This window comes from Physeter macrocephalus, chromosome 20 (assembly GCF_002837175.3).
Source record: "Physeter macrocephalus isolate SW-GA chromosome 20, ASM283717v5, whole genome shotgun sequence".
Classification (NCBI taxonomy): Eukaryota; Metazoa; Chordata; class Mammalia; order Artiodactyla; family Physeteridae; genus Physeter; species Physeter macrocephalus.
In genome coordinates, this window is record NC_041233.1 from 70,910,732 (window position 1) to 70,926,305 (window position 15,574).

General features: G+C 49.5%; 1 protein-coding gene across 1 annotated transcript in view; it reads right to left on the reverse strand.

The window, feature by feature from the left end:
* HSPA12A (heat shock protein family A (Hsp70) member 12A) overlaps positions 1-15,574 on the reverse strand; it is a 69,305-nt gene that overhangs the window by 21,760 nt on the left and 31,971 nt on the right. The window contains exons 2-5 of the mRNA XM_024121579.2: positions 12,961-13,046; positions 11,280-11,407; positions 7,505-7,691; positions 5,213-5,317 (exon numbers count right to left, since the gene is read on the reverse strand). Of these exons, the coding sequence (XP_023977347.1) occupies positions 5,213-5,317; positions 7,505-7,691; positions 11,280-11,407; positions 12,961-13,046 (506 nt within the window). The remainder of the gene's footprint in view (positions 1-5,212; positions 5,318-7,504; positions 7,692-11,279; positions 11,408-12,960; positions 13,047-15,574) is intronic.

Consider the following 15,574-nt stretch of genomic DNA (forward strand, 5'->3'; position numbering starts at 1 on the left):
TTTAAATCCCAAACTCCTAATTTATCCCTCCCCACCCCTTTCCCCTTTGGTAACCATAAGTTTGTTTTCTATGTCTGTGGTTCTATTTCTATTTTATATATAAGTTCATTTGTATCATTTTTTTTTTAGATTCCACCTATAAATGACATAGAATACTTGTCCTTCTCTGTCTGACTTACTTCACTTAGTGTGATAATCTCTAGGTCCACCCATGTCACTCCAAATGACCTTATTTCGTTCTTTTTAATGGCTAATATTCCATTGTATATGTATACCACATCTTCTTTATCCATTCATCTGTCGATGGACATTTAGGTTACGTCCACGTCTTTGCTATCGTAAACAGTGCCGCTGTGAACACTGGGGTGCATGTATCTTTTTGAATTTGCATGTATCTTTTCATCTTTTCCGGACGTTTGTCCAGGAGTGGGATTGCTGGTGAAACAGCCATTTTTTGTTTGTGTTTATTTTTGTTTTTTAATCATGTTTTATTTCCTTGCAGGTCTGCTCTGGGCTTTGAAAGCAGGTGAGCATGTGGGTTGGGAAGGATTCTAAGCCTATAACCATCCAGGGTATTTTAAACTCTTTAAACAGGAAAAGGCTCAAAGATGAATGATGGGCTTCCCTGGCTGTATGGAAAGTTGTCTGATGAGCTGTTTGTTCGCCAGCGGGTGGAGATCAGCTTGGAAGGGAAGGAACCTGCCACTGACTGAACATCTCACGTCAGGCGCTTTCACTGACTGCCCCTCGTGAATAGTGAGACTGCTCCAGGGACGTGATTTCTGAGATAGTCTACTTGAGCTTATTCTGGTCCCACATGCAATAGTCCCCCTCCGCACTGAACCCACCTGCTCCTCAAACACCAGCCAGCCTCTTATGCAGGGCCTAGTTCCTATACACCTCCTCAAACAGCTCTTCTGCATGGAATTCTCTATTGTTTCACATAGTTATCTTGGGGCTGACCCACCCTCTCACTGAACTAACTTCCTCTTTGATCAGTAAATTTTTTTTCATTTAAAAAAAACTTTTCATTTTTCATTGTGAGAAAATACACATAAAATTCACCATCTTAATCATTTTTAAGTGTGTGGTTCAGTACATTCACTAAACTTTTTTTTAATAAACAAGTTTTTAAAAACATCTCTGCTTTAGACCAACGTGAAACAACATTTTTTTTTTAAATTGAGGCATAACTGATTTACAATGTTGTGTAATCGCTGGTGCACAGCAAAGTGATTCAGATATATATATAGATAGATATATATAGATATATATAGATATATGAATGAATATATATAGATATATATATATGAATGAATATATATATGAATGTATATATGTTCTTTTTCAGATTCTTTTCCATTATAGGTTATTACGAGATATCGACTATAGTTCCCTGTGTTATACAGTAGGTCCTTGTTGTTTACCTATTTTATATATAGTACTGTCAAACTCCTAATTTAAATCCCAAACTCCTAATTTATCCCTCCCCACCCCTTTCCCCTTTGGTAACCATAAGTTTGTTTTCTATGTCTGTGGTTCTATTTCTATTTTATATATAAGTTCATTTGTATCATTTTTTTTTAGATTCCACCTATAAATGACATAGGATACTTGTCCTTCTCTGTCTGACTTACTTCACTTAGTGTGATAATCTCTAGGTCCATCCATGTCACTCCAAATGACCTTATTTCGTTCTTTTTAATGGCTAATATTCCATTGTATATGTATACCACATCTTCTTTATCCATTCATCTGTCGATGGACATTTAGGTTACGTCCACGTCTTTGCTATCGTAAACAGTGCCGCTGTGAACACTGGGGTGCATGTATCTTTTTGAATTTGCATGTATCTTTTCATCTTTTCCGGACGTTTGTCCAGGAGTGGGATTGCTGGTGAAACAGCCATTTTTTGTTTGTGTTTATTTTTGTTTTTTAATCATGTTTTATTTCCTTGCAGGTCTGCTCTGGGCTTTGAAAGCAGGTGAGCATGTGGGTTGGGAAGGATTCTAAGCCTATAACCATCCAGGGTATTTTAAACTCTTTAAACAGGAAAAGGCTCAAAGATGAATGATGGGCTTCCCTGGCTGTATGGAAAGTTGTCTGATGAGCTGTTTGTTCGCCAGCGGGTGGAGATCAGCTTGGAAGGGAAGGAACCTGCCACTGACTGAACATCTCACGTCAGGCGCTTTCACTGACTGCCCCTCGTGAATAGTGAGACTGCTCCAGGGACGTGATTTCTGAGATAGTCTACTTGAGCTTATTCTGGTCCCACATGCAATAGTCCCCCTCCGCACTGAACCCACCTGCTCCTCAAACACCAGCCAGCCTCTTATGCAGGGCCTAGTTCCTAAGAGGGCCTAGTTCCTATACACCTCCTCAAACAGCTCTTCTGCATGGAATTTCTTTACAACGTGTTCCCTGCTCAGAGAAGGTTCCGGAAGCTTCTGGCTGAGCCGACAGGTCCACAACCACCCACCTACCCACGCCCGTGCCTGACCTCTGCCCCCTCCACCTCCTCCCTCCCTTGAGAGATGGGCTGTTCACGCCTTTCTTCTCGGCCAACTTGAAACATACTCCAGTGTCGTAGACTTTCTCAAGTTCTACATGTTCCCTGAGTCCCCACGGCTGCTCCTATTATTCCGGAGGCCCCCACCTCCCTCTGTGCCTTCATCTTTCTCCAGGCGCTGAGCCCATCCCTCTGAGATCCTTCTCTCCAGGCCGACAGAGGTCCACCTCCTCTCCTGCTTCGCTGTCTCCTGGACCAATGGCGGCTTCCCTTCCGCAGGTCCCTGCCAGCCTTACTGCTCCTACCTCTGGCTGGTCACCACCTGCTTCCTGAAGCGAACCCAGCCCATCTCTCTCCCACTTCCTTCCTTAGAATCCTCTCCCCACCCCTTTTCATAGAAGAATTTTTTCCCAGGAACCACTCCCTCCCTCCACCCCACCACCTTTATCTCCCTGGTTTTCATGTTCCTCAAATGACCCCGCAGTTGGAGTCTCAGCCTCGCCCTCAGCCCTCGGACAGACCTGCTTCAGGATCTGAGTGAGCTGCTAACATATCACTCTCCTCCACCTGCAGGCCCTCGGGACCACGTGGTCTCCCCTCCTCTAACGCTATCCTTGTGGCCATGGCAACCCCTGCGAGAAATCCTTTGAGGGCTCCCCACGACCCAGGAAGAATTCCTTCGCCTGGCCTTCGAGGCTTCACACGATCGCTCGCGTCCGGAGCTTGCTGTTCCTGCTCTCTCTGCAGCCTTGCCATTCGCTCCTCCAAACTGCCTGCTTCCCACAGCGGTCTGCTATGTTTTCTTTCCCCGGAGCTGTGCCTGGGCCATTCCACCAGCGCAAAACACCCGCCCTTCCAGCTGCTGCCCTTGGGCAGAACCTCTGCCTTCACCGAACACTCAACACCCACGGTTACCCCCTCATGACACCCACCCATCGACTGTATGCACTGGGTTTCTTTCCACGTGGCCAGAACTTGCATAGCACCTGGCTCACAAAAAGTACTCAAGAACAAGAGGTACTTGAATGGATGAAAGCAGTGTTACGACCTCACTTCTTTGTCTCCATCTAGCCCTATTTCTAGAATTCTCTTCTACTCTATTTCTAGAACTCACTAAATTTCTTCTAGCGATCACATAATATCAAATGCTTCTGAAGTTCCCAATTCTTTTTGGATAGAGTTCAATACACGAGGCTCTTGAATCATCTGATCTACACCCACTCATCACCATGCCTATGGGAGGGGACACTGAGTGGATGGCTACATGCCATTTGGAAGTTAGCCATTTTCTTAATTCTGGGCCATCACTGAACAAACCTTTGCAAGGGCAAACCAAGGGGGCTTATTCACCTGGTCAGCTTCTTCCATGGGGTCTGGGGTGGGGGGCATGGAGGAGAGGGGGGACAGCAGCAACTATTTACCAAGTAAATAGTTGCTGACCCCCAGGGAGGCATTTAACATCGAATATTTCACTTACTATCAAACGACCCACGAGGCACAGTTACCTGACCCCCTTTTCATGTTAGGAACGTGGGTATCAGAGAGAACGAGCACCCCGCCCAAGATCGCACAGCTGCTGCATATGTCTCCTGCCTTTCTTTCTTTTGTTTGTTTTACTGAGGTATAATTCACATACCATAAAATTCACCTTTTTAAAGTGCACAGTTTGGGACTTCCCTGGTGGTGCAGTGGACACGGGTTCACGGCCAATGCAGGGGACGCGGGTTTGATCCCTGGTCCAGGAAGATGCCACGTGCTGCGGAGCAACTAAGCCCGTGCGCCGAGACTACTGAGCCTGCGCTCTAGAGCCCGCGAGCCACAACTACTGAAGCCCTTGTGCCACAACTGCTGAAGCCCATGTGCCTAGAGCCTGTGCTCGGCAACAAGAGAAGCCACTGCAATGAGAAGCCCACACACCACAACGAAGAGTAGCCCCCGCTCGCCGCAACTAGAGAAAGCCCGCGCACGGTAACGAAGACCCAACGCAGCCAAAAAAATAAAATAAAATAAAGTGCACAATTCAGTGGGTTTTAGTATATTCACAAGGTTGTGCAACCATCCCCGCTATCTAACTTCATCACCCCCCAAAAGTAACCCATACCCCCTGGCAGTCACTCCTCTACCACTCCCCCAGCCTCTAGCAACCACTAGTCTACTTTCTGTCTCTATGGATTTGCCTCTTCTGAACATTTCCTACAAATGGAGTCATACGGTATGTGGCCTTTTGTATCCGGCTTCTTTCACTTAGCATAATGTTTTCAAGGTCCATCCATGCCATAGCAGGTGTCAGTACTTCATTCCTTTTTAAGGCTGAATAATATTGCAATGCATGGGTGAGTCCCATTTAGTTAACCATTCATCCACTGATGGACATTTGGGTTGTTTCTGCTTTTTGGTTATTATGAATAGCGCTGCTAGAAACATTCATGTACAAGTTTTTGTGTGAATATATGTTTTCGTTTCTCTTGGTACATACCTAGGATTGGAACTGCCAGGCAGATGGTCACTCCGTGTTTAACCTTTTGAGGAACTGCCAGGCTGTTCTCCACAGCAGCTGCACCATTTTCCCTTCCCACCAGCAGTGCACAAGGGCACATCCCGCTTTCTAAATACAAAGCCCACATTCTCTCCCCTGAGGCTGTCCCTGCTCCCCTAGCTGGCAGGCGCCCCCTACCCTCAGCACAGGCTCTGGCGTGTACCTACCTTCAGCGCCTGCTCCTTGAAGTGCTGCAGGGCATAAGCAAAGATTTCAAGGGCTTTGATTTTCTTGCCATTTGCTGCCGTCAGGTCTGTATCCATGGTGAGGTCCTAGAGCCGGGACAGGAATGAAATAGTACGAAGGAGGAGAGACATGCCTTCTGGCTTTAAGCACTGTCACTTGGAGACCTGGGGAACCCAGTGAACCAAGTTTGTGTTTCCTGGTGTTTGAGGGGCAGACTAGGATGGCACGTCCCCCAGGACAGGGCTGGCAGCAATGTCCCCTTACTGTGTAGGAGGCCCTGGCTGCTCCCCTCAGCCCCCACCTCCACTGCTCCCTTCTTCCCTCCCTCCCTCCCTCCTTCTTTTCCTCTCTCCCCTGGATCCTCTGGGGGCAGAGGTTTTGGGGCAGCAACAGAGCCCAGGAAGAAAAAAAAAAGGCAGCAGACGCCACTCCCGATGCAATTTACATACTATTTCCACATGACACACATGGTCACCCTTGGGAGCCCCCCTAATGGAAGCCTAGATAATCATACCACATCACTGACGTGCACGGTGCTAAACAGACACGAAGCTTTCACTTCCCGATGAGCTGCCAACCAAGTCACAAAAATAGAAGAGCTCCTATTTTAAGGCTTGTGCTGTCTAATCCACTGGGAGCCCAGCATCATTGCCTTCCTTCCTCTGCCAGAAGCTACAGCAGTTGCTGAGCGCAGTCCTTGGGTGTAAGATGCTCCGCGAGATGCCGGATGGACTGCGGTCATTAAAAAATGATGAAAATAGTCCCCAGAGGGTGGGATTGGGCAGAGAGGGGAACAAACATCAGGAAGAAAACCCCAAGTCTCCTGGAACCAGAAGACGCATTACCACCAGGGAAGAAAATCAGTGTGGCCTCTGGATTGATCCAGGCTGGGTAATTAGTCTTTGCCTTTGGAGTGTGAAGGGGTATCAAGCAGCTAAACCGGCCTTGTGGGGCCTGCCCATCATCCTGACCCCTCCACACACGCTCACTCCTCCCACATCTGGGGCTCAGCAAAGACACCCCAGCTTTGGGGTGGCGGCTCCCAGGCGGCTTCCAGGCATCAGGAAGCCACAGGCTTGGAACTGAAAAATTCAAATTGAAAAAATTCCTGGGCTTCCACCTGCAGGAGATTCCTATGGGGCACTGAATCCCATCAGGTGAAACAGGAAGGATGCATTTTGAGCCGAAGTCAGTGTGCTTCAGAGAGAGACACACACACACACGGGTGAGCACCGAGCCCTGGAAGGCAGGGTGCTGGCTGCAGCGTCTCCCGGTAACATTTGTTTTGTCATCTGCAAACACTTAACAGGCAGACACATAAAAGCAATAAATAATAGAAGCTAGCAATTGACTTTAACTAACTAAGGACCGACCGGCATGGTTCTGAGAGCTTTGTGTATTTTGATTCCTTTAATCCTTACAACATCCCCATAAGAAAAGCACTCTCCATGTCTCCATTTCACAGATAAGGTAAAGCAAGGCAAGGAGAGTCTAAGTGACTTGGATTAAGTATCTCAAAGGTGTCAGAGGTGGGATTTAAACCCAGGCCATCTGGCCTCATGGTCTGTGGTCTTAAACACTATCACCATCCTGCATCTCTAAGTACTGAGAGTTAAGGAAAATTTAAGGGATAAAATGCTTAAATTGAAAAAAATTCTATCCTATGGCCCAACATTTCGATGAAGCTTGGGGGAGGGCGCTCATCAACTTGGCCATCTTACAAAACCCTGGCAAGTTGGAAGCAGAGCTACTTCAGGCATCGGGCCTCCAATTATTGGGCACTTGATTTCCTGAGCTGCCTCCTTCCCCCACATAGAAGGTTAATGAGCCAGTTGTTGCTGGTTGTTACTTCCAAACTGGTTAGTTATAACCACTACCCTGAGCCCCCCAAATGCTCCCTCGTCCCCGAGTCCTTCCTTCAGGATTCCTTGATCTCCCAACAATCCTGCAGGTGAAGGGGGAATCTCCTGGCACAGCAGGGGTCTCCCAGCCCCCTATGCCTGTGCTCCATCCAGCCAGTGTCTCTCTCACTGGTCAATTTCCAAAGCAAACAAGTTGCTAAACGTTCTGAATATCTCCCTGCCCATGTGTACGTCAGAAAGTGCTGTGCGTTCCACAAAAGTGTTGTGTGCTCCAGGTTGTTTCTAAAATCAAGGTGAATGGACATTCATTTCTGCTTGGGAGAAACCTGAGGGCGCCCAAGGTCTGGAAAGGCTGGAGGAACCTCAGCTCTCGAACGCGGAAGACTTGGGGCCAGGGAGAGGCTGGCTTACCCCAGTGGTGTGCAGCTTCATCTTGAACTTCTCCAGGTACAGCCACTGCTTGGCCTCACTGGGATCCAGGTCGTGGTAAAAGTCCCTGGCGGCATACCCGAAACTGTGGAACTTCCTCTCCGGAGTCAACAAGATGGTGGTCGGAGTCTTCTGGTTGGACACCCCAGGGTCGCCTCCTTCCCATCGCCTGCCGCCAAGGAAAGGCAGAGGTCGTGGGCCTTCTTGCGTAATCCCAATGCAGGCAGCACTGGTGTGAGCAGCACCTACTGTGTGCATGGCTGTTACAGATGTGAGCGCCCATGGTGGCTGCCAAAGGGGCCCTCTGGTTTAGCTGGTTGAGTAGTGACTAGAGACACAACTTCAGTTAACAAGAAAAACGAAAGGGACAAGTGCCAGGTTCTTGCTCAGTAACAAAGTCTGCTTCATCCTTTCAGCGTTTACTGAGCATCTACTGTGTGCCAGCTGCTAGCGACACAGAGATGAAACATTTATGTCTCTGCCTTCAGATAACTCACAACCTAGTAGGTAATGGGTTTTTTTTTTTTTGTTTTTTGGCTTGGGTTTTGGTTCTTTAATTTGCAAGCACTCAAGAGCAGATGGATAGCTGGTTTGCATCCTCTTTGAAACAGGTAGGGTATAAACAAACACATAAATACCTGCCTCATCAGATGGAAATGAGGGGGGGTGGTCCAGGGAAATGTCCCAGAGGGGTCAGAGGAGACAGAGGTGCCAGAGATGGGGCCTTGGAAAGAATGCCAGGCTCAGGAGAGACTTGATGTTGAAGGAGGGAAGGACACTGCAGGCTGCTCTGAGGTGGGCAAGCTAAGTGACTGTGTAGGTTGGAGAAAGCGTGTAAATGAGAAGAGTGATTGTGTACATGTGTGAAAAACGAGTTTGGGAAGGTGGTAGGAACCAGGCTGAAGAGAACCCTGAGGAGTGAGAGATTTAATCAGTGAGTAACAGGGAACCACTAAAGGTTTTAGAGCAGGGGCAGGACAGAATCAGAGCTACTGTTGACTGGAGCGAACTGGACTAAAGGGCGGGAGATGGGAAGCCAGGAGGCTAAGCAGGAGGCTCAGGCCTCGAGGTGAGGGAGCTCATACAGGGGTGGAGAGCCCTGGGAAGAGAGAGAGGGGATGACGGGGGAGGAGCTGTCCAGGGGAGAACTGGGGAGCAGGTGCAAGGAGCCCCAGAGGTTTCAAACATGGGAGCCTGGAGGAGAGAGTGCCCCTCCCAGATGCCAGCAGCCCTGGCCAAGAAGGAGGCAGGAGGAAACGTGGAGAGCTTTATTTGAACGTTCTGGCATCGAACTCCCAGGAGGGGCTTGAAGATACAAGCCTGGGGTTCAGGAAGAGATCCAGGCAGGAAACAGACCTGGGCAGCCCCATACTGGGGGGACAGTCACAGCAACAAGGTGGATGAGAGTGCTGATGGGAACCCAGCACTGAGGTGAGGCGGGAAGGAAGCATATCCTGCACATCTATATGCTGAAGAGGACCCAGAAGCGGGGAGGGGTGGATACAGACAGACAGGCAGGCAGATGCGATGGGATTACGTCCCGGCACTGACGGGAGGGGCCACGGAGCAATCAGAGGGTAGGCTGAACCCCAGCAAAGCTTCCTTCCTTCTCGCAGATAGAAGGAAGGAGAAAAGTAAAGAGAGTGGATGCTTCTCCCTCCTTTGGGGCCACGGCAGAGAAGCCCCGGCTGCCAAGAGGCCAGGGGTGCTCTCTCCTCTACCAGGTCCTGGCTCAGCAGCTGGCTCTGGTCCTACCACTAGCCACACGACCCCTACGAGCAGCCCCTGATGGAGACACATGCCCGAGGGGAAGCGCACCTCTCTCCCTGGCCTGCCCTCCTGGGGAGGTGGCTGTACTCCTGGATGGCCTCTCACCTGCCCCTGACATCACAGTCCAGATGGAGGGCCAACCTCCACCTAGATTTGCCACACAGATGAGGCTGGAGTCATCCCTGGCCGGTTTCCCAGTCAAGCCCCATCAGGATGCAGGCTTCTACCCAGGGGGCCAAAGTGCCCACGGTGACCCCACTGAGATGCAGGGACGATCACCAGCCCAGGCAGACACTGGCGCCTGGGCCAGAGGTGCGCTCCACGCAACCTTTCAGAAATGGATTTTCCATTACTATTAACACTGACATTTTCAGTAGGTAATGGACTTCCTGAGGTTTTGCCTTTCAAATTTTTAATTCTGCATTCCTATTTAAATACAAAAACTTAAACTTTCTCATTCATAACTCCGTCACTCTGGATCATGGTTATGTTCATATGTTCTGACTGAAATAAAATTCAGGTAGAACCTCCCTCCAAAAATCTCTACGATAACCAGGATAAGGTCCCTAGAGACCCTGAACTCTGTGGAGGCTTTGTGAGAATTCCTCCCCAGCAAGTTCAAAGTTATTTTTGCTCTTTTCTTTTTTTTTCAGTTTTCATTGTATGACTATCCCTTTGAAATAACATTTCTTAAAACAACTAGAAGCTGATAAATGTTGATTCTGGCTTTTAATACAGAGCTCTTTTCTTTCCGAGGCTCCCACCTCGGGAGATGGCAGAGCGGACCCTCACAGCATCTGTCCCACTAACCCGAGGCAGAATCTTGGCGGTGACTTAACACCGAAGGCTATGCTGCAATCAGGGTTCTCTACTAGCACTGGCTTTTTGTTATTTCCTGATGAGACGACACCCACGGGTCTCTGAAGCATCTTAGGACATCCAGTTTTCCAGAGGAAAGGCAGGGCCTAAATCAAGAGTGGGGCAAGGATCGCTTTTATCATGACTTATGTTTTAAACAGCACTCTCTATAAAAAATGCGTAAGATCCTATTCTGGGAGTGAAAACTAAATTCCACAATTACCAGCTGAAGGAATTGCAAAGCCCATCACAATGTATCTTCAGAGCCATTCTTGGACTTGGAAAATCAGGGTGATAAATCCCTGGTTCCCAAAGCTTTGAGTGGCCACAGACTGCAAGAAGGCGTGAGCCAGTCTGGGGGAGCAGGCACTGGTGCCAGGATAGACCAGGGTCCTCGCAGACAGCTGATCACACGTGGATGGGGTAGATGCCAGGGCTGCTGTGTGCCCGAGTGGGGGGGTGGGGGGGCAGGGGGAGTGGCCCAGGAGACCCAGGGCAGCTTCAGGGTGAAGTTGGCTGAAATTCACCCCCCTCTGCTTTTTCTCAGGCATGGTGCTTCCTACTTCTGGTTTACTGTTGTCTCATGACTTCACTTCAAAGAACTAGCACCTTCCCTGCTTACATTTTACTACGTGCTAAGTGCTTGATAGGAAATCTCGTTACATTTGCACACACACTCTGTCAAGCAGGTACTGCCATTATCCCCATTTCACAGATGAGGAAACAGAGCTTTAGAAGGTTCAGCAATTGCCTGAGGTCACACAGTGGTGAGTGGAGGCCTGGATCTCCTCCATCACCAGCATCTTATAAGTCAGCACCTCTTGCCCAGGCTGTACGCTGGAATCACACCTGGTTTCAAACATACTGTCCAGGTCCTTCCCCAAACCAAGTCAGAATTAAAGCAACACATTTACAGACCAGGAACCAGGAGCCCAGAGATCAGAAGTGGCTTGCCCGAAGTGGCACGGTGAGTTTGGGCCAAGCGGGGCCAGAATCCAGGACCCGCTGACTGCGTACCGTTCACCTGCTCACTGTACTAATCCCTCTCCTCTCCCCAAGGCCCTCCCCCCAGTCTCCATAGTTACAGCGACCAGCGCCGGCACCTGCCCCTCCGGCCCACAGCACTGACCTCATCACATGGATGCATTCTGGCTCCTTGGTGAAGCTGTAGGCATAGCCGCTGGATGTGGTCCCAAAGTCGACAGCCACCACCACGAGAAACGTCTGCTGCTCAGAGACGTTTGGGTCCGCATCGTTCTGCAGATAACCGAGCGGGGTACAGGGGGTGGGTGGGGCAGTCAAGCCAGGCTTTCAGAGGGTTCCACCCTGCCCTGCTGTGTGCCCACTGTAGACAGAAGCATATTGCACATTCTGGTTCAAGGCTGCCACGTGGTGAGCCCTGGGGAGAGGGCAGGCTTTCTCAGCCCCTACCTGACCGACTCAGGGTGAAATGGAGGTGTCTCCTGAGCAAGGGCCAGGCCACTGGGGAGGGCCCCTGCCTACACTTGCCCAACACTCCCTTTATCAACTGTGCACAAACGTGGCTAATTACAGAAACTCTTCCATCTGGGCTGGAACCCCAGTGGTTCCCTGAGTGACACGGCTCTCTGCCCCCCACTGCCCTCCCCCAGTCCCTGCACAGACCTCCAGACCCTGCTCAGCTGTGCCCTGTGCACCTGCCAGGTGACCCCTCCACCTGCCCGGGCATGTCATGCATGGGTGTGGGGCTCAGCATACCAGGGACCCTGCGCAGTCCTGCCATAGCCAGCATATGACCCTGCTGAGTCCTGTCCCCTTGGGGCCCTGAGCCTTTCCTCATCTGTCAAGTGAGTAGGTCAGGCCATTCCAGACTTCCAAAAAATTCTTTAAGCAAATGTAGACTTTTTTTTTTTTTAACATCCACAGAACTTCAAATTATACCAATAATTTTTGGATTTGAAGAGTATTGGTTAGAACAGGGGGTGAGAGCCACGTGTCTGGCCTTTCATCACACTGCCCCCCCATCCCCTTCAGCTTATCCTGAAGCTTTTACAGGGAACCCTCAGGGTACAGAGTTTGAAAACCACAGGATCCAGCTGTTAGGTGACCAAGCCTCTCAGTTTTCCCAAGCCTGAGGGAGTTCCAGGATACAGGACTTTGCGTGGAAACCAGGACGGTTCCAGGAAAACCAAGACAAGCTGGCGTCCCTACCCAGCGATGGCTCTGAAGTTCTTCTCAGCAGGGTCTGCTTTGAGGATCTGAGCAGCTCGTACAAAGCCGCGTACCTCTCTCTGGTTGGCTACGTGTAAATCCCTGGAACGGCTGCACCACAGTATCCACCTTTGCAGTGAGGGGCAGGGCAGGAGCAAATGCCCAGCCTCCAGCCCCCCGCGCTGCCCAGGTCCTCTCTCTCGGGCAAGCTGGTGCAGAAGCAATTACAGCCACAGCTTTTGGTCATGGCGGTTAACTACAGTGGAAAAGCCACTGCATTTCACTGACTCACCCACCAGCCCCAAGTGGCTGCTTCCTCCCAAGAGGATGCCTCGCAGTCTCTGAGCCCTGAATCTTTAAAGAGCTGCTCCCACCCTGCCTGCTCATGTTACCCACACCCAGGCCAATGGCTCCAGAAGCACCAGCCACCCCACGGAGAGCCTTTGCTGACCCACAGTGGCGAACGGGCTTGGTAGGGCTCCCATGGCTGGTACTAGGACAACTTAATCTCCACCCATGAACGTGAGAAGCCGCTCAGCAGCCCATCACATGAGAGGTGCCTCTGAAAGCAAAGGTAATCAGCACACGTACCCCCCTCCCCATACACACACATTGCTTACCACAGTGTGGGAAGGGGACAGAGGTGTTATTCCTGTGTCCCCCAGACTCCGGGCTGGAGACGAATATGCAGATGTAGGGGCCATTTCTGAAAGGAAAGACAAGTGCGCTCCTTAGAGGTGGTGTGGACTGAGCCGGAGAGCAGCAATGAGGGCTGCGTGGCTTTGCTCCTGCGGGACTGTTGCCCCTGGAAAGCCAGCTAACGTGGGGCGAGGCCGAACTCCAGCCAGAAAGGTAGGGTGTCTGATCTGTCCACCCCCGTATTTGATATTTAAAACTTGACCAAATGAGACGCTCCTTTTCTCCCAGTGACAACCAGGCCTCTCCCTATGTGCCACCCAACTCCCACTTAGCAGAGAGGCTGCCCAGTCCCCAAATCGCCTCGGCACCTGGCTCATGCCCTCTGTAGAGCCAGTCCTTAGCCCAGGCACCAGTGTGGACCAGAGGAGCCTGTAGCCCCCTGAGATGATGTGCAAATTTTTCATGCATTTTCTCGGAAGGGCATCACAGCTGTCAGGTTCCCAAAGGAGTACGGGACCCCCCCACCAAAGATTAACAACCCTAATCGTAAGAATAGAGGACAGGACTGCGACTCCCAGAAATAATTTCCTTGCTTTGTGGATGCATCACCTCCTCCCTCCCTCTGGCCTGAGGCCCTGCCAGAACAAGGGGAACTCATCTCTCTTCAGTGATGCTGAAGGGTTTTGACATTCAAAAAAAAAAAAACAAAAAAAAAAACCATAGCAGAAAGACAGATAGATTAGCATTCCTGGGTCCCCCAGTCGGGGCCCTGCAACAGACACGAGGTCAAATCAGAGAAGAGCCAACAGCAAGGCAGCATGAATATCCTTTTGTCGATTCCCCTACTGCTCTTGCAATTACTCAGGCACAGACATTTGTTCTGAAACCTTGCCGGAGCCCCGTGGCTCTCCCCCAGGGATGAGCACCCAAGGAGAAGTTGCCCTGTCCCTGTACGCTCAGTGCTGGAAGCTCCACCCACTCTCCCTGCCCACTGCCCAGGACTGGCAGGGCCTGCAGAGCAGAGGAACAAGCACTGCAGGCTCCCCCTGCAGAAGTGATGGCCAGACCCTGGGCACCAACAAATCCCAGGTACCATCCAGTACGTTCTGCAAATACTGCTCCATTCAGTATACAGACTAATACCTGGCAGGGAGAAAATAGGTAATGTGCTACAACAATACCTGTAGTCAAGGAAACCCAGAGGGTATGAGGTATCTGAGAAAGACCTGTCTGCTTCTAGGGAAGCACCAGGAGTGGCTCCACCTGCCTCTGCGTGGTTAATCCCACGCGCTTACTGATTTTTTTTTTTTTTTCCTGCTTAGTGAGAACTCAAACAGCATCGTTACAGTGGGCGCCAAATGGGTTGAGGGAATAAAATGAATCATGAAAGAGTGAATACGAAGCTTCAAATCTGCACAGCCACCTTCCCAATCTGCAGGCGTATGCTCCCTTTCCTCCTGATAAGGCTCAGTTCCAACCTCTGGGAGAAAGGTTCAGAAGCCAGTAAGTACAGAGGCCACAAATCAACTTGTGGGGCAGAGGACTTAAACAGACATTTCTCCAAAGAGCATATCTAATGGTCGATAAGCACGTGAAAGATGCTTAACTCATTAGTCATTAGGGAAATGCACTCATTAGTCATTAGGGAAATCAAAACCACAGTGAGATACTGCTTCACTCCCACTAGGATGGCTCTAACTGAAAAGAAAAAAAGGAAATAACAAATGGTGGCATGGATGTGGAGATATTGGACCCCCCTGTATATATCTTGTGGGAATGCAAAATGATACAGCTGCTGTGATAAGCAGCTTGGTAGTTCCTCAAAAAGTCAACTATAGACTTACCATAGACTCAATTCCACTCCTAGGAATTCCACTCCCAAGTATCTACCCGAAAGAATTGAAAACAGGGATGCTTGTATGTGCGTGTTCACTGCGGCATTATTCACAAAAACCAAAAAGTGAAAACAACCCAAGTATCCATCAACAGACAAATGGATAAACAAAATGTGGTATATCCATTCAATGGAATATTATTCAGCTATAAAAAGGAATGCAATTCTTACACATGACACACCGTGGATGAACCTAGAAAACATTATGCTAAGTGAAATAAGCTGGACACAAAAGGACAAATACCATATAATGTTTAGAATAGGCAAATTCATAGAGACAGACAGTAGATTAGAAGTAGCCAGGGGCTAGAGGGAGGAATGGGGAGTACAGAATTTCCACTTTGGGTGATGAAAAATTTTGGAAAAAGTAGTGACGGTTACACAACATTGTGAATGTAATTAATGTCACTGATTTGCACACTTAAAATGGTTAAAATGGCAAATTTTGTGTTATATATACTTTACCACAATAAAAAAATTTTATTTAAAAAAACTTGCTCATCTGAGAGGAGAAGCAATTTCCGATTCTACTAGCACCATGGCTCGGTGCTCTTGAAAAGAAAATGGAGACGTGAGCCTGGCTCCTGGACCAGCCGGCTAAACTTCAGCTTCTTTGCTCATTTCCCAGCACAGGGTACCCCCTTCCATAAAAGCAGGGGGAGGTCAGCATCTCCACTTGTGAGTAGTCTGCCCTGCCCCCA